General features: G+C 34.5%; 1 protein-coding gene across 2 annotated transcripts; it reads right to left on the bottom strand.

Moving 5' to 3' along the window:
• Positions 1-1,232: 1,232 nt before the first annotated feature.
• On the bottom strand, positions 1,233-19,963 carry SOCS4 (suppressor of cytokine signaling 4). 2 transcript variants are annotated; one of them, XM_058740678.1, is made up of 3 exons: positions 19,827-19,963; positions 16,723-16,755; positions 1,233-6,419 (listed from the first exon to the last, which is right to left on the bottom strand). In XM_058740678.1, the coding sequence occupies exon 3, from the start codon at positions 6,325-6,327 to the stop codon at positions 5,002-5,004; it is 1,326 nt and encodes a 441-aa protein (XP_058596661.1). In that variant the 5' UTR covers positions 6,328-6,419; positions 16,723-16,755; positions 19,827-19,963; the 3' UTR covers positions 1,233-5,001. The 2 variants fall into 2 exon arrangements, with proteins under 2 accessions (XP_058596661.1, XP_058596660.1); XM_058740677.1 differs by lacking the exon at positions 16,723-16,755.
• Positions 19,964-20,082: the final 119 nt, after the last annotated feature.

Below are 20,082 nucleotides of genomic sequence, written 5' to 3'. Positions count from 1 at the left end.
CTTCTGGAAGACCCAAACTGACACACCGAAGATGGAAAGTGTATTATAAATTAGAAAATGTGTAATATAGATTTTTAAATTTTTTTCAGATTTTAAGTTGAATGTGCAAAGTCAGGATATACAATGTTTTAAAAACAAGACACAAAGCCTTTGTATTTTATATATGAAGTTTAATTAAGAAGTGAAAATTTATTCAGGTCAATTTATTTGAACTCACACCGAAGAAGAAACATTCAACTTCAGGATTAGAAATAAAAATGTAAACAGTCTACTTCTTTTTGGGTACGGGGAAGATGACACAAGCCTGATTGACAAGAGTACTAACAGCTTTGCGAAGTTACTACTTAAACTCTGTATATTCAAGTATATATCAAGTTCATACTTGGTTTACACAGAATTTATTCAATCCTAGCAAAATCAACATAATTTAAGTAAACCTCCTCTCAAGTTTTACTTTAAGTCTGAAAGCTGATTTGATTACAACCACAACAAAAGTGATTATCTTTACTTCCTGCAGATGTAATCAACTTTTAAAATAACTTAGGCAAACATCAATTTTATATAAACCTTATTAAGGGTAGGAGGAAATTGGAACTGTTCATCCAATTCCAGAGTCTAAACCATAAATCCATATTGTACTGTTATCTCTATTGTCAAACCAAGCCAAGAAAGCCTATTACAGACTAGAAGTGAATGTGAATTTGCAGAGTCCACTAAGGGATACTTTGAAAATCTAGCATTACATTACTTTCAAAAAATTACAGAAATTATTTTCAAGTATGCTCCAAGAGTCACCTCTTAAATGAAGAACTAACCTTCAGCAAGTCAAGTGACAAGTATTATTTACCTACATTTTGTATGCTAGATGAAGGTAAAAATTTAGGATTGAGTAATCTATTTGAAAATAAAAAGTAAACAAAAAATAGATTCTGGTTTTATTTGAAATAGGATTCATGTGCCCCAAGTCCCTTCCCATTGGGTTATATCCATTAGTCTATATTTCTACCTAGAAGCCAATCCATTTCAAAAGTTACCTCCATTATGAGTCCAACATATTAACGTATTAGTACAGACTCTTGTAGCACTGCTCACTTCTAGTATGCCATTAAAAAAAGGAAAAAAAAAAAAACCTTTGTGCTTTGCATTCATTTTTTTAGAAATAATAAACATAAAACTGATTATGGTTAAAACCAAAATTGTAAAGAATTTTTTCCAAATTAGAAACAATAATCTGCATGACTTAAAATCTTTTATTCATTTGGGTATTAAATTACTTAACACACAGGTTTACATTTAAACATTGTTCTCCCTGTGTTGTCTCAAGAAATAATTATGTCTATTTTCCTGTGAAGTCTGTCTACTAAAATCAATGTATAACCTATTGATTACACAGATTTTAGCTATAATCATATCTAAAAGTGACAAAAAAGATTATAAATGAAAGCTAAGAGTATATTTATAAGAGTTAGGTTTTAAGGTTTTTGTTTCATAGGAAGAAACCTATTATGTGGGTCTATAAAATGATCCAAACTTCAGAGAGACAGGAAGCTGATAACTTGATTTATCTTCTTAATGGCTTTGGCTCATGAATAAATGATAATGGTTTGTGTTTTTCTTATCAAAAGAAATGGAATTTGTATGAGTCCTATTTGCCACATTTGCTCTACTTTTTAAAGGATTTCTAATTGCTAAGACATTCTTTATATTATTTATAATAAGTCAAAACTTTAACTGAAAGCCATTCTTTGACCATTAGCTGAATTTCAGGAAAGAAAACAGTTCGGTTCACCAAATCAATAAATCCAGCCACAGGCTGACTAAAAGCTTCCTTTAATCTTCTTCCTATTAGGTCTTCCTCTAAATTAAGCCATTCCCTGTATGAATTATTTAAGTGAATGGCATGGCTATAGAAAGATCACATATGATTCTTTATACAAAAATGCTCAAGGAACCTAAAAACATATCCATTCAGCATATTTCAGGAATTATAGTATGAATCAAGATGCTGTGTAGCTTAAAAAAAGAAGATGCACGGTGGTGGCAGTGGTGGCGGTGACGGTGGTGTCCTGAAAAGCTTGAGAAATAGAAAAGTCAAGTTTATTTCCTGATTAGTGCAGGATGATTCCCAAAGGGCAGTTAAGTGTCTGGTCCAGACCAGCTATTAGCGATTAAGTAGTTCCCTTTCACTGTCAAGGCTCTTCCCTGAGGTGATGCCTAAATTCTTAATTTTAATATTTTATCGTTTCTTTTAGCTCCATCCTTTCTCACCAATAACTCTACACATTTCCACCATGCTGAATGCTTTCTCAACTCTGGAATTTACACTTTTCAAATGCCAACAAACTTAGTTACAAAATTTATATTTAGATATATTTGTATTTTTCCTCGTGTTCCTCTCAAAACTTAATCATTTTAGTTATATATTCCAATAATTACATATTTCACATTTTAAAATTTACTTTGTGAATACTGGATGCTCTTCCAAATGTGTCCTCACAAAGTCACTGAGAAAGAAATTAACCTTTCTAAATTTCAATTCTTTAATGCTTTAAAAATTAATTTATTATTATTCTTCTTTTTCCTTCATGGTAAACAATTCCCTTCTCCAGTCTTTATATTTCTACTTTCCAGATTTCTTTTCACTGTAGCAAACACCAAAGGAAAAATACAAACCATTTCAGAGTAAATAAGTCTCTTCCCTGCTCTCATTTATTAGATCTACTTCAAGGCTATATATATGGCAGTATTTTGAAAATGTTAACAGCTATTAATACCTTGAAGTTGGAAAAATAAGAAAGCCAGAGAAAATATATCACAAGCAACCAGTTTGAATATATGAAAAGCTACTTAGATCTTGATTTTCATATAAACATTAATTTTTACCATTATAAAAGACAACATAATTATATTTCATTTTTCTTTATAAAATTACTCTTTAACAGAATACTTGTTAGCTAGTCATCCCTTAGGTTTTTCTGTACCGATAAAAAGTTATTTTTAAAAGAAAAATATTTAAAACAATAATTGTTTCACAGAAACAGAAAGTCTCATTATCAAATTCTGATAAAAAACTATAATCACGGGTAGATTCTTACTATACTATTAATGTTCTTTCACCAAAAATGGATATTTAGGAAGTGTTCTGTTGGTAAACAAGACAAGCTTCTCAGTGATCTACAAAAGCGTCACAATAAAGATGAGGTAGTATGAGACTTCTCTACTTTTGTAAAAGGGAAATATCATCTTTAGAAGAGATATTTATCCTAGTATCGGTGTTAATGATATCCTGAGCCTCATTACTCCATAGACAGGTGCCATAATTAGTAGTTACCCCTCACTGTAACCAAGACAATTTTGAGATCACTGAGAAAAAAAAAATGATAGAAGATAATGGTAACAGAGATTTTCCTGGTTCAATTTTGTGGTAATGGCTAAAAATTTATTTTAAAGCTATTACTGAAAAATGCCATCTTTATGTTAACAGAACTGCAGGAAAGCAAAATGCTACTTCAACATAAAAGCGATGATACCTATGAAACACCTGTTCTGAGTTGGAAAGTTGAGTCAAATTTCTTTCAATCCAGGTAGAAGTAGCTTACTACTGGACCTAAATTAGCATTGAGAAATCAATTACTATGATATTAATGCCACTTTGTACAAAGGGCTAAACAGCTCACCAGAACAAACTACTATCTAGGAAATTATGCACTGACTATTAAAAAAAAGAGGAGTTAGATAGGCTATCACTCCATTTACCTTTATTATACTGGGATAATGATGTTTCTAAATATACTTCCCTATCGAGACAGTAAATTTAAAATATTAGTCCCGGTGCCCAGTACTGTTCAGTATGGCATAAGCCATGTAGCTCTCAAAATGTTTTCCCTTTGTTGAAGCCACAGTAAAGACATGTTAATTCTGAAAACAGGAGTATTTGAAACCTGAAAATCAAAACCAGTATCAAGCTTCTTAAAAACTGAGCTCCACGTTTACTTCTTAAATCTTTAGTCAAGCTCAATTTAAAATAATGAAGACTACTTAGGTCCTCCTTGGTTATCAATGGCAATTTGTAGATGTTTATAATATTGTGGCATTTCCCCAAAGTAACAGGCTCAGAGTTTCTATAAAAAGGCTAATTAGAAGCAACAGTTCATAAGTAAATACAGAAAAACCTCATAGTTGCTTAAATATGTTAGTAACTACTAGTTACTGATAGTGTTATCATTACTTTTTAAGCTTCCAGTGAGAAAGGAACAATATTCATGTTCTGAAAAGAGCAACTCATCTAAGTTAAGTGAAAGACCTATTCAAAAATAACAAATGACCACGCCACAGTGTAGAAAATAAATTCACCTCCAAAAAGTCATGTTCTCATTTGATTCTTCCCAATCGATCAAATTTAGTAATAGTTAATATTTAAAGTGGAACACTTCAAGTTTAATTTTAAACCATTTTGTTACCTTCAGCATTCCTATTATTAAATTACAAAACTCAATTACATTGGTATAGATTGTGAATTATAACACTCAGCTTTACTGAAGAATTTTAAAACAATTCTGAAAGGAGAACAGGGAAACTATATTTTATGTATAGGAATGCCAATGGCATAGGTTAACAAGGAATTTACATTAGGAAAGAACATAAGATTATTTTTAAAGAAAAATACAAAATACCGATTACTTAACTGTATTTGCATTGCCTACCAAATTCCAAATATACCTGGATCATAAGCAAATTACAATTAAGAAAAAAAATCTTACAATCTATTTGGTAAAAACAAAAACCAAACACGTGGTCAAAAATATTCATTAACCCCTACTGTGTAACTTTAAACAATTATTGTTATCATAAGAAAAATAAACTGATCTGGAAGTAAAATTTAGGGCAGAGATTTATTTTGGATTTCGACTGCCCTTTGTAGAAAAATTCAAAGTGGTATAAGAAAAATAAAATATTAAATGAAAATATGTATATAATCATTCTCATATACCTACACTTTTCCTAGCACTGTTGTTCTGGTGCATCAATCCTGAGTACTCTAACTTTTGATTTATAGTGATATTCCTTCAGATATAATTTCATAGAAGAAGGAATTGGAAGGGCATCAATGCCATCGTAAGTTGTACAGTTACAAATAACTGTTCTGCATATATGTTGCAAGGAAAAAGGGAAAGTCCGAATTAAAGGAGTGGATAAAAGTGGTTCAAAGAACATACAGGCACTTGGGTCCTTATAATGTTCTAGGAGCCCAGTAATGTCAGGAGAATGGAAGACACAAGGATCATGTGCATCAAAACTAAAATTGTGATTCCACTGTTCAATTCTAGCGTGAAGAGAACGACTATAGCGTCTAAAACTAACAGAGAATAAATAGTCTTCCTGTGCTGAGTCTCGAAGTAAAAAGGTACCCTCTGGTTTTCCCTCTAGTAGAGCTTCAGCTGCATATTTATCCATAACTCCCCAGTAACATGGATTGTTATTGATCTGAAGGAGGTCTGGTACAAGACAGTGGACGTAATCAATCTGGGTATGGTACTTAGGAGGTGTTTCCAGCTGCAGGATTTCTTCATCCATTTCCCATTTGGGTTTGTTTCTTTTTCTGGAACTTGTGCAAAGTGTAATAATTTCATCATCTGAATCCATATCACTATCTTCTATACTGTTATTTGAAACTAGGTTCATCACAGAGCCAGTCACAGGACCACCTCTACATGAAGCATTGTTGGTGGTTATGACACAGGGCTGAACATCAGTATGTGAGAAGCAGTTCACCTCTTCTTCCACATTTCTTCTTTGTTTTAGTTGACCATCCCTCAATTCACTCTGAGCCAAGTCTGTGCTTACCCACTCACTGGATTTGGGATTTATAGGAGCAGTGTGTCGTTTAATAAAATGCCACCTAAAGGCTAAATCTGATCGAGGTGGAAAAGGACACTTATCTAACATGAGTTCACTGATATGAATTTTCCTTTTAGACGGAAGCCCCGAAGAGTGCCGACCACTACAATTCTTTATTGGGAAACACTGCCCCACGGCATCTTGCAGTTTCTGTTTAAGAGATCGGCCTAAAAATCTATGCCCACAGGAATGATCTAAATCCAACTCGATGGATGAACAGCTGTGCTTCCTTTCTTGGCTCCTTAAAGGAACTTCAGTTTTCTCTATAGCATTCACTGTTTCAGCATCTGAACAACTTTCACTCTTTTTTGACCAAGATAATTTCTTTCCACTCCACACATACCCGTCCTTTCTGTCAGCACTTCTACTTCGACTAGTTTTGGGCCTTACATCTACATTTTTGCTATTATTTTCACTACTTTCTGCCATTTTGATAAATTATCCACAAATTCCAGTGTTATAAATACTGCTTTTTTAGTTTTTCCAGGAGGGAGTTTCTTCTGGGCACTCTCTGGATGTATCTAAAGAAAAAAAAATCATTAGTCATTTGTCATTCATTTTGTATACAGTTTATATATTAACCCCCAACAGACAAAAGATGAAAAACCAAAATTAGTACAGGTACAAGATAAGAGTACTGGATATATTGGAAGGCAGTTCCAAGATATTTTGTTCTCATTTAAATAATCTGCTTTACTATATACTAATAATTTCATAGGGCCAGGGAATCAAGAACCTGAGTTCTTTTCCCACACCAAATTCTCAATATAGATTAGAAAAACTGAAGCTTCCTCTCTTAGCCAAACTGTATGCTCAAAATGTGAATAATTTCTAGTCTTGAGATACAGCTTATGCCAATATTTCCTCCCCTTATTTTTATTTCACAGCAAACCAGTCAGTGAATTGTTTGTAAGAGACAGTGAGAAATCTATGACTTGGTGTTTGAGAACCACTACCCTATAGTTCCTTTACTTCCTCTCCTTGTTTTATTTCCTATTGATTGAAAATATGAACTTTTAAGTTATAAAAGCTCTTAAAAATTTATTAAATAATCACCACTGAACAGTATGAATGCCATGCAAGCATTCGCAATGCAATTCTGTCAACTCATTTCAGTAATTGCTCAATTTCACTATTAGTCTAGGCAATTCTTAGAAAATATGGAATAGAATAAAAATTTGTTATTTTACATACACACACACCCCCTTGTATTTTTCTTGGTAATTCTGAGAAACAGGTATAAATTTCTATAGGGCAATGACTTGCCCGTGAGATTGGCAGATATAGTAGAATTTACAATGTGAAATACTGAATTTTATTAAGACAAATAGTAATGATTGGTCATAGATGGGATTAAATTAACTCTTCTTAGGTGGAATAAGATTTAAACCCAGAATTGGGGGTAAGGATTCTATAATCTCAAATATTTTACAGATCAAAGTTGAATTAGGAGACTGAGAAAATCAGTCTCACTCAGCACACTAATTATGATTAAGTTTCTGATTATGTCAGAGGAACATTACAATCCTGACAGTCAAGTAAATGTTTATAGCCACTTGAATGTATTTTCAAAGCAATATGATTTGAAACAAACATCTGTAGTAAATACTTAAGCAAGTACCTAAAACTGTGAACTAATGAGTCAGACTTGCCAAATAAAGTACTCCATTGCTAAACACTGAATGGCACCTGGTGATTATACTGATTATTTTTATTTAGTGGGCTCACTAGTATATAGTCATTTAAAATCTATAGGGAAAATATTTTTAATTATAATTTTGGAAGATACATCATCACTTAGGATGCCAAAATTATATTCAACAGTATGCTCTGGCTGTTTATTGACTAAATTCTATTGAGCAAAAATAAACAAGGAGAAGAAACAAAGTAGGCTGAAGAATATGAAGAGTCATGGATTAGAAGAGACACTTGTTACTAAGAGACTGCACACATTTTTCAAGATAAAAAAGTAATAAGGGAGTCCCAAGCAGATATTTTTCATTAATACAACAGAGTTTCTACTTTTTTTCTTTTTATGTTTATTTTTATTTTTGAGAGAGAGAGAAAGACAGAGTGCGAGTGGGGGAAGGGCAGAGAGAGAGAGAGAGAGAGAGAGAGAGAGAGAGAGAGAGAGACAGACACACAGAATCTGAGGCAGGCTCCAGGCTCTGAGCTATCAGCCCAGAGCCCAACGCGGCGCTCAAACTCACGAACTGTGAGATCATGACCTAAGCTGAAGTCAGATGTTTAATCGACTGAGCCACCTAGGTGCCCCAGTTTCTACTTTTTTTTTACTCAGTTGTGAAAAATATGTAAGATTTGAAATGCCTGGTGATTTACTAAAAAAATCAATATAGCAGTTTATTAAACTCTGTGACCAACTTAACTACACTGGATATGAGCTCCTTCATCTTGCCTCCCTGTTACCCCTACATTGTACTGTTCCTATTATCAGAGATAAACTCTCTCTCTGTTCTTGACGACATTCCCACCTTTACCAGGGCCTGTTTCAGTTTCTCTCAAGTTCTGTTTTCAATAACCAAGTCTCCTATAAAATCCTTTAGTGATTCTAATGCTTCTTTAGCTACTATACCTGCTGCTTTCTATTACTAAATATCTTAGTGAGTAGTATAACTTCATTTCCTCTCAAAATAAAGTAGCTTTTTGTTTTTTTCTGATTATAAAATAAGTAATTGTCTGGCTTGAAATGGCCAAGTGGGGGCATCTGGGTGACTTAATTGGTTGACCATCCAGCTCTTGGTTGCAAATCAGGTCATCATCCTAGGGTCATGGGATTGAACCTTGCATCAGGCTCTGCACTGAGTGTGGATCCTGTTTAAGATCCTCTCCCTCCCTCCCTCTCTCTCTCTCCACCCCCCCCCCCACTCCTCTCCCCCACTCATGTTATCTCTTATTCTCTCAAGAGAATAAGAATTCTCTCAATAAGAGAATATAAATAAATAAAATGGCCAAGTGAAAATCTTTTCACTTCATCCTTTTCTCAGAAGTTAGCCCAAAACAAGGAAAAATCAGAAATTAAAATACAAAGCTTTTACCTTCAATGAGACTGGCAGATATCTATCACCTGAATCACAAAATATGAGGACAGAATATGAATGGAGGACCAATATCTGACTCAGCAACAGAAGAGGTACCAACAGAGAGGTAGGTAACAGTAGGCACAGAAGTGACATGAATGAGAAGCAAGCCAACAGAGTGGGCGAAGTCCAGGACCCAGAGGCACCAGGTACTATAGAAAATGTGGGTGGAGAACAGGGTGGAAAATGGAGAGGTACGTACTTCCAGCAGATGTACAGCTCTGGTTCTTACTCCTACACTTAGAGGAGATGGGATATTTATCATTTGGAGAAACTGAACCAGAGAGGCTCAGGGCTTTGGATACCAGACACAGGGGTAGAAGGGAAGTTGGGATTAAAATCAGAATGAAAGTTCCTGCCTCCTTCTTTAATCTGGCTTCCAGAACTCCAGCATCCACTCGTATCTCCTAATAGGGAATTAAAAGAGACTTTGCCAAAGAATGGAATGGACAAGGAGAAAAGACTTCTAGATGCTGACACCTGGGACTCCTCCAATAAAAAGCTGGAAGGCCACCCAAGCATACAGAGAAGCTTGCTAGTCCATAAGCCCCACCTACTCACAGCTGTCAGGCAGCATTGTTGTGCTTCATTCACTCTGGAATATGAATGAATAGTCATAGGTCATCAGACTTTTGAGGAAAGTCTCTAACAGAAACTAAAAAAACACTAAGAACTGAAAGAAAACCATACCTATAAAAAGAGCAGAGAACAAAACTGATTTCTTCCAAGTTAAGAGAAGATATTACATCTATGAATGAGCAAGAGAAGTATGGGACAATCAGAGAATGAGAAAGCTTTGGGAATTAAAAATATGATTACAGAAATAAAATATTCAATAGGAAAATTGGAGGATAAATTGAGGAAATACTAGGAAGTAGGAAAAAATGGTTAATCAGAAGAGGTAAGAAAACTAGAGGAACAATACATACATTTCATACCAAATAACAAAATAAAGGGGGAGAAACTATACAAGAAACCACATTAGGAAATTTCCTAGAACCAAAGTACATGAGCCTCCATAATGAAAGAGCTTTCAGTACCCAGCACAATGGGGCAAAATACACAATGGGCTACATTATTCTAAAATTTTACAACCCTAGAGATGAAGACATAATATAGTTAAGAGAGTAGATCTCACGTTAAGCATTCTTACCATAGTTAAATAAACAAATAAGTCTAAGCCAAAAAAAAAAAAAATTAAAAAAAATAAAGAACAGTCTTCTTGTGGGAAAAAAGTCACAAAGGAATGTAAATAAAACGGCATCTGTTTCTCAATAGTAATATTAGGAGCTAGAGGCTAGTTTTGGAATCTAGAAGCTAGTTTCCAACTTTGAAGAGACAACCAGTCAAATTATCAATCAAATATCAGGATAAGAGGGGCACCTGGGTGGCTCAGATGGGTGAGTGCTCAACTTTGGGTCAGGTCATGATCTCACAGTTGATGAGTTCGAGTCCCACATCAGGTTCGTTGCTGTTGGCATGGAGCCTGCTTTTGGATCCTCTGACCCCCTCTTTCTACTCCCCCCCTCCCGGCTTGCGCACTCTCTCTCAAAAACAAATAAGCATAAAAAAAAAAAAAGAAATTTCCAGACATGCAAAACATCAACAATTTTACCTCATACTGGAAGATACAGTCTTCTAAAATTAGAGTTGTACAACACATCAAAAGATATAACACAGGAAATAAGACATTTAACATAGCAGAAAGGAAATCTGAATTCTTAGGGTGATGAAGAAGGAAAGTCTCTAGACAACAGGGTATCCAGAGCAACTAGTCGATAAAATTACACAAGGCCATAGGCTCCAAGGTGGAGGATCTTGAGGAAAAAAAACAAACAAAATAGAATTGACTTTCCCCTGCTTGTGCTCTCTCTCAAAATAAATAGACATTTAAAAGAAGAAGAAGAAGAAGAAGAAGAAGAAGAAGAAGAAGAAGAAGAAGAAGAAGAAGAAGAAGAAGAAAGGGGTGCCTGGGTGGCTTAGTTAGTTGAGGATCTGACTTCAGCTCAGGTCATGATCTCGTGGTTCATGGGTTCAAGCCCCGCATCAGGTACTGCGCTGACAGCTCAGAGCCTGGAGTCTGCTTTGGATTCCATGTCTCCCTTTCTCTCCTCCTGCCCCTCCCCTGCTTGTGCTCTGTCTCTCTCCCTCTCTCTCAAAAATAAACATTAAAAAAATTTAAAAAAAAAAAAAAAAAACAGAATTGTAAAACACCTGACGCAGCCATGAATGATATTTACATATTCACCAAAACTCTGATATAATTGAGAAAACAAAATGAAAAGAAGGAAACTAAAAGAGAGTTAAATCCTCATCTATCATGAGAGAAACTCAACTGATGTCTGTTAACTGATGAACCAAGAAAGAGAAGTATAAGCATATGATTTAGAAATATAAAGGTAAATATCAGAAAAACAGAGATTGAAAGTAGATGCCTCTGGGATGGGTTCAATTGCAGCATTTCTTAGCTTATCTAAACTTCCAGTTTAATTTAAATTTTAACCTAGGCACATATATCGTTTTGATAGAAATAATAATAATTCATACTCACTGGGACAAATTCAAACTAAGCTTCAAGTTATGAGGAAAAACCCAAAATTATCCATAATCCTACCACCCAGCAGTAACCATTTTAACATTTTCAATATCTCTATGCATGTATATGACAAGGATGCAGTTCCACAGCACAATGACAATGGGCATTAGTAATATGGTTTGAGTCCAGTTTATTTTATACTAGCCATATCACCTGAAACCTCAGTTTTTTTCATCTGAAAAATGGAGATATTAATGCCATCTAATTCATTGAGCTGTTGGGGATTAAATGGAATAATGTATGTTAAGTACTCAGCCAGATCCTAAATGTATTAAGCACTCAATAAATTTTTTTTAAAGAAAGATATTAGATATATTGTTTTATTAAGGCACGTAAGCCAGTTTAATAGAAATAGTTTATAATGACAAAAATCACAAGAATACTTCTGTCTCTAGCCCAATTCTAACTACAAAGTTTATGAGCAAATATAATTTTCAGGAGGATAACAAAATGTTTCAAAGTGAAAAGGGATCAATATGCCAGATATAGCTGAAACTCAACAGACCACGAAGCTAGAGAATAATTTGACATTTTCCCCCAGAGAACTAGTTTCCAGCCTTAATAAAGTTTACCTGCCAACATTAACAGGTTTACTTCAGCAAGGCTTACCAACTTGTATATACTAGGTACCTATAAGTTAAGTATCTCCGGATTTTAGGTTAACTGTTCTTATGTGTGTAAATGCTGTAGGTGTCCACAGAATAAAATGAAATACCATTGCCCTAGATGAATTTTCCATACATTTATCTGTACTTCGAGTTTGTGCACAGAAAATCTTGACTTATTTTCAAAAGTATCTCAGAACTATAGCCTTATATAAATTTCACATAGCTATTCTTTTGCTAGAAAATTGAGTTCATCTTCAGAAGTTCATCCCACTTTTATAAATTATTGCAAAAATTTGATTTGGTAAAACGTACCATATCAATATATGTATATGGGCTAGAATGTCATTTAATGTTGTAATCTTCAAGGCAGTAAGAAAATTTAACTTCTATTTATATTTGTATAAACAATAGAAAAATTAGAATTTATTAATATTGAATACATGGTTGGCAATGTTCCCATCACTTGTTGTCAGATGGTTACATGCTGGATGGTGTGCTGTTCCTGGGAGAAGAATAGGAGTTCCAAAAAGTTGAGGACCTGATGGCAGCCCTCTCCAATTCTTTGTTCACCTTTATGGATTGCACCTGCTTCCATGTTACTGGAAAAGATTTATGGATTATATTACCTTAAATAAGTAAATCTTCACAATACTTTGTAAATAGACACAATGATGGAAATTTTATAACATACTAGGTTTGCTAGCTACCTCAGAGCAAAGTACTTAAGTTGTTGAAATTGAAGATGAGTTATGCATTTTTCTTTCACAAAATGACAGGTGTTCTAAAATTGATGATCTTTATTTACTGGGATAAGTTGCTCTCAGCAGCTATTTAGCAGATATATGAAGAAAGAAAGGCAAAACAAAATATCTAAGTGGTCATTTCATGGTATAGGTAACATCTTAATTACTATGAAAGTAACTGCTTAAAGAAAACATGCTATGGAGAAATCTTTTTATAAAAAGGATATTCAAATTTCCCTATTACATGATTTTTTTTACAAAAATGATAAAAATGCATCATGTATATAAACTCCCACATCTTTACACTTAAGATGCATGGAAAAATAATTTTCTAATCTCTTCCACAAGTTTCATTAAACCTTAAAATTCTTAAAAGTAAAAAAATTAAATCACACTGTTACCAATAAAAATAACATTAATTTTTAGTGAGAACAAAATTATTTTAATTGTTATATTTTTCAAGACTAAAGATGAATTTTGGAGAAGTGCTTTGGTGTCTTGCCTATACAGGTAAAATCTGAATGTAAAAAAAAACTGTAGGGTTCTAAATCTGAACAAATCCTTTCAAATAGCCTATCACTAATTCTTGGAATTTTATGGACTTTGCATAAACGAAGCAGAAGAGACACAAATTCCTAAGAAAATAGCTTTACTACCATTTTAATGTAGTATAGAAATCAAAGATGATATTTTATTTTATTTTATTTTATTTTATTTTATTTTATTTTATTTTATTTTATTTTATTTTATTTTTCCCAACGTTTTTTATTGATATTTGGGACAGAGAGAGACAGAGCATGAATGGGGGAGGGGCAGAGAGAGAGGGAGACACACAGAATCGGAAACAGGCTCCAGGCTCCGAGCCATCAGCCCAGAGCCTGACGCGGGGCTCGAACTCACGGACCGCGAGATCGTGACCTGGCTGAAGTCGGACGCTTAACCGACTGCACCACCCAGGCGCCCCAAAGATGATATTTTAAAACATGCTGACAAATCAAAGATCTTTGTTGGTAACTGCAAAGGTGTTTTTTGTTTTGTTTTGTTTTGTTTAAGAGGGTGAAAAAAAATCACTTGGGAGAAGGTTGCTTTGGCTTTTGATTCAATAATTAATTTTTTATGAAGGCAGCTAAATTACATTGCTCTGGGGAGTACACAGTGACAGCTTTCAAAAAAATCATTTCTTTTTTTTTTTAATGTTTATTTATTTCTGAGACAGAGAGAGACAGAGCATGAGTGAGGGAGGGGCAGAGAGAGAGGGAGACACAGAATCAGAAGCAGGCTCCAGGCTCTGAGCTGCCAGCACAGAGACCGACGCGGGGCTCGAACTCACAAACCATGAGATCATGACCTGAGTCGAAGTCAGTCTCTCAACCAACTGAGCCACCCAGGCGCCCCCCAAAAGATGATTTCTTAATAAGCAAGAGGCAAATATCTAAAAAGCAAATTTATATAAAAGTCATTTTCAAGAAAGCAAGTTCCCAGATTCAGTAACCATTTGATCCCAAATACTACCACCAGTTGCAAGGATGGTGAAATGAAAATGAAATCCAACAGGAACATTCTACAAGCATAAGCTTTAAATAACATTTAGTTAGTTCTACTGAATAAGGTCAGATAGGTGATTTTAATTCAAGATTTCTACAGAAAACTGTTAAAAAGCCAGTAATTAAAAGGTTAAACTTCATCAATCTGGAAAACTCATTGTATTCTCTATAATGTTGGATACCAGAGCATTATTGTATATATTAATTATTCATTGAACAAGTACTTTATCTATCATGCTGATACATATCTAAGACCAGAATTCATGTGAATACTAAATTAAAATAAATTTGATCCTAATAGAATTATTTATTACACTACATTAAGAATTTAAAAATAAATTATTACTCTGGTAGTAATTCAGACCTGGGAATTTCCTTACCAAATTCATGATTCCAAAGTTTACTTGCCATTATGTGGCCAAAACTCCCTGAAAGCATTCTGATCATAGTCTGTGATATTTGAATTAGATTCTGTGGGTCATAGTCCTTAACATTTAATCATAGTCTGATACTTAAGGAGGATTCTGTGGCACATTTAGGGCCCACAAATGGAATACACTGGATAGTAGATGACAGATGAATTCCTTGAAATGTTAAGAAAAAAATGTGAAAAATAAATTTGTTCATATGAAAAAATCTCTGAACTAAAATACATTTTTTTCTCATTACAAAAGCAATACAGGTTTATTTTTCAGTAAATATTTTTAGTGTCTCTTTTATTCATGCTACCAAGGAAGGGCTCATGAGACTTAATCCGATTAAAAAACAAAACAAAACAAGCAAAAGGAATTATTGATTAGTACCAATACATTCTCCTCTTCCCTCTACTCTCCATTTACTTTCCCAATTATAGTTTGCTTATGCCACTGTCCCCCAATCTACTTTTGTGGACACTAGTTCTAAAAGATGTTAATACACTTTCTAGAGAAATAGGGGTTTCTTTGACAAACAAGTTTAGGAATGGCTTCCCCTCTGAAAGATCACGTTGCATATTTCGTAAAGGTTCTGAGAGGTCCTTCAGTTAAGAAGCCTGGTTAAGCCCTAGTTTCCAATACTTGGCTTACAGAAATCCTTCTAGAGCACATTTTAGGGGAAACATTAACTTGGTCTAATATTTAAATGATTGTACATTCCCTGAGCCAAAAAGAAATGTCTGGGAACCTGTCACTGAAGAAGGTGAGTAAAGAGAGCAGAAAACTAAGCTGGCAGTACCTAGACTTTTAAAAGTGGAAGGACCTTAAAAAAAAAAAAAAATAAAAAAAATAAAAGTGGAAGGACCTTAAAAGAATCTCAGAAACCAGAACCTTTAAGATAGAGGATTGCAACTCTTTAGGGAATAAACTAGATTGAACGGATGTATTTTTTCTTTCCAATTTGTAATTTTTAAATTATAAAAACAATATATGCTCAGTATAAAATATATGGAACATTCAGACAAGTTTAAAAAGGAGGAAAAAACTATAATTCAATTACCTAAAGACAATCAGCTTAGACATTTTGGCTTATTTCCTTGCAATCTTTTTTCCTATGAAAGAAATTTAAAAAGAAAATTTTAATGTTTTAAAGATCTATAAAAAATTAATAATCTGCACTTTTTCACTACACTATATTTAAAAATGAAGTATGGTGGGGTGCCTGGGTGGCTCAGCTGATTAGGAGTCCGACTGGTGAGTTTGGCTCCAGTCATGATTTCATCGTTTTTGAGCTTGAGCCCCACATCGGGCTTTGCATTGACAAGTGTGGAGCCTGCTTGGGATTCTCTCTCTTTCCCTCTCTCTCTGCCCATCCTCTGCTGGTGCACATGCTTGCAGTCACTCTCTCTCTCTCTCGTTCTCTCAAAATGAATAATTAAACTTAAAAAAAAAAGTGAAACATGGTGCAGATGAAATAGCATAAGGGTCTAAATCATCAAACATGGGCTAAAATTCAGAATTTGTCACTTACTAGTTATGTCACCTGATTTTTAAAATCTAATTTAGCTTCAGTTTTCACATTGTAAAATCTGGATAACGCAAGCTGTCTCCTGTTTTTACTGCCAGGATTAAGGCATATGAAAATAGCATAGCATTGAGCTTAATGAAAATACATATTTGCTACCTTCTATTATTATTCAGAACTTTTCACGTAGAAGTTAATTTCTAAAAACGAGAGGTTGGAAAGTTGCAAAATTTTTAAAAAGTAACAAGAGGAAACAAAGGCCATCTATAAGGCTAGAAAATCTACACAAAAATATACCTCGAAAACCTGAGATGGAGGAGGCTTCAGCATCTGAAATATCATAAAACACTTTATGTTATTCCTGATATCAGTGTCTTTTTAGAAAGTTATAAAACTTTATAAATTCTTTATAAAAATATTATGGGTATAAATAACCAAACTTTTAATTATTAAAGAAACTGTAGTTTCTTGCAAGCTAACTTAGTAAATATATAGATTTCAACAGAAATAGTAGGTAGGTATTTTTTTAACTAATTATAAATTATTCTTTCCACTGTTTTACAATAATTACATATGCTTACATTTTAGCCTGGGTGACATTTTACCTATGCTAGTTGTTAACAAACTACTATAAGATGATTCTTTTAAGATGATTTATTTAAATAAAATGCTTTATTGTCCTGATATGTTTTATTAAATTCTAAGTTTTATGGCAAAAGTTATGATTTGGAGAGGCAGTATAGTAGACTACCTTGAACCAGAAGGAAAAAGATCTGTGCTCTAAAAAAAAAAAAAGACATGTGCTCTACTTCTAGTTCCGACATTTGGTAGGAGTATGACTTTGGACAAACCACAATCTTTCCAAATCTTGGTTTCTTCATCAATAAAAGAGTGATTATATTTGTCTTGCTGTGTAAGGATCCACTATCCATGTTAACAACATAATCAAATAGTATGGCTGTCTTTAGCCACAGGAACTGGATAGCTGGAAATAGGACTTTTACTATATTGCCTTTTATACCTTAGGAAGTTTATACATATGCCAAGTAATATTTACTCCAAAAATTAAATAGCTGGTAAGTTTCAGGACACCTTCAGAGATACACAAATCAGATTTCTAAACTGTCTTCATTGTTATTTTTTTCAATATTCTGTTCCCTTCAGTTATTTTAACCTTCTCTTCCAGCCTTCTTTCACATAATTAGTGATTTTTACATCGAGTACATATTTTATTGAAAAGGCATTTTTTAAACTCCTTCCATAAGGTAATACTGATATACTTCTCAGATAAACTGAGTCTCTCCGAGTATATGATATAGATGACACTCATCACCATCAGCAGAATGATAATATATATTTGTGTTCTCTCACCCTATTGCCCTTGAGAACAGTATTTGTGAACCTAAGGGTCCTAAAAGTGGTCGCAACAGAGCAAAGCTAATCTTCATTGCATTGAAACTGCGACCTCGGGATCATTTTCAGTGAGTTCATTCAGCTGCCCACTCCTGTGAGACACGTACTATGAATGATAAATAAATCCATTTGGAAAATTTTGACAGCCAGATCAGTGACAGCTACGATGGATTTTTTTAAAAAGCTATGTTATCCTAAATAACCAATTTTGCAAACATTTAAGTTACATGCATTTCATTACTACACTGTCTAATACATGTTGTTTGAATGTCAGTTTCCATCAACAAGACCATGAACTCATTGACATTAAAATTTGCAGGCTTTTGAACGAGAAATGGGACTTGTGAAAATATTATACTCGCAAAAGTAAGAATACATCTTTTAATGTTTGAAAACTATTTTAAAATTTTTGCTTAATGATTTAAACAAAAATAAATTCCAATTTGAATAAAAACATTAAGTACCCACCCAAGCACCCTGTTAATAACACCAGACATTAGTAACAATTAGTTTTATACATCCAGGAGTATCTCCTATATACTATAACAATCAATGGAAGTAATGTCTCCATTTTAGAGATGAGGAATATGACATTCAGAAAAAGAAAAGCATATTCAAGGTCATACAATGAGTAACTGACAGAGTGAAAATTAAAACCTACAGTTGTTCAACTCTAAGGCCCAAGTTCTTGTCAAATGTGAAATTTGTAAAGGAAATTTTTCTTTAACCTATGAATCACAGGGCCTGGTTGCTAAGACAGAGTGAAGGGAGAGAAGTACAGACACCATTCAGAGTTTAAAGTTACATGGTGTTATAGATATCATAGTTAGGTCATTTTATACCTATAACTGTTGGTCCAATTTATAGATTCTTCTTAGGCTGAGGTCTGAATATTACTACCTTGAAATCTCATCATGATATACTCAGTATAGAGACAAATATTATCAGAGTTCATCTTTAATCCCATAGTTTATCCAGTTATATTCACTTGGATAAAAAAATTACAAATCAGTCTATGTTAAAACTAACGAATGATATCCAAATAAAATTAAGTCACTCAGAAAGAATCATCTCAAGTATCTTTGGCTGTTGTGGGAAATCAACAATAGGTTGGCTATTTTCCCATAAATCCCAAGCTCATTTTCGGCTCATCATTCTTCCTCTTCATTCATATACCAAACAAGTACCTAGGAAGCCTACTGGGAGCGCTAGTACTCAAAACAACTCTTCACACAATGCCAAGACCTTAAGAACAATAGCACGGTTTGTGTAACTGTGCAACTTTTCACAGTGGGACTAGATTAAAAAACAATGGGGAAATCTCTATAACAAAAAAAGTCTCATTTATGTCATAAACTAGTGTCCGATGGAGACTACAAGGTGAGTACCACAAAAATATGCAATTGTGAAGGTATTCAACAGAGACTGGTCCATCAACATGGGGACACAATCTAAACCATAAACTTAATGGCCAAGACCTTCGCGCAGACTGCAAGGAGCGAAGTATTCAACAATATATTTTAGTTCTGGCTCTTCTTTTAGATCTAAGTACTCCAGTGAACTTCAGGTCGGGTCTAAACGGGGAAACCCAAGTTACTTTCTTCTTCTGGGATATATATATACATACACATATATATACATATATATGTGTATGTATATATATATATATATGTAAAGAGTGCCCCCTAAATAAGCATTAACGTACGGGCCATACCTCCAGAGACTGAGAACTAAGATTAAAGTCTTCCCTTCTTTATCTCCATAGAAACGACAAGGTGAGGGCGCGAAGGATGCCAAGATGAAAGGTTTGGGAAGAGTCTTGCTCTCCTGGGGAGAAGATGCTCAAATACCTCATTCTTTAGCAGGGCCCCACGGAGGGGCTGGACAAGTTCAGGAACTCGGATATGGTTGCATGTTAGGAGAGCCTGGAAAGCGGTAGCAGACCCCAATCGACAAGGCCAGGCAGCAACCACCCTTCCCCCACTCACCTCTCAGAGCGCAGCTTAACTGGGGCTGTCCGAGTAACTGCCGCCATCACCATCGCCATCACTCTGGGTACTCGCTAAGGTGAAGGGAGGCCCAGTCACTCCTGCACCTCCAGTAGGTCCTATAAGGCGGATGCCTCTCGGCGCTGGGTTCTGGTCTCAGAGGATGCGGTCACCGCTTCCACCTGCTCCCAAGGCGCTGCCATCACTTCCGTGTTCGGCACCCTCCCTTTCTTCCTCACTCCCCCAGCAACCGGCT

The sequence above is a fragment of the Neofelis nebulosa genome, chromosome 7, assembly GCF_028018385.1.
Source record: "Neofelis nebulosa isolate mNeoNeb1 chromosome 7, mNeoNeb1.pri, whole genome shotgun sequence".
Taxonomy (NCBI): Eukaryota; Metazoa; Chordata; class Mammalia; order Carnivora; family Felidae; genus Neofelis; species Neofelis nebulosa.
This window is presented reverse-complemented; position numbering and strand designations above follow the sequence as displayed.

Coding starts and splice junctions, on each gene's coding strand:
- SOCS4 (XM_058740678.1), bottom strand. CDS start 6,327: ATGGCAGAAAGTAGTGAAAATAATAGCAAAAATGTAGATGTAAGGCCC.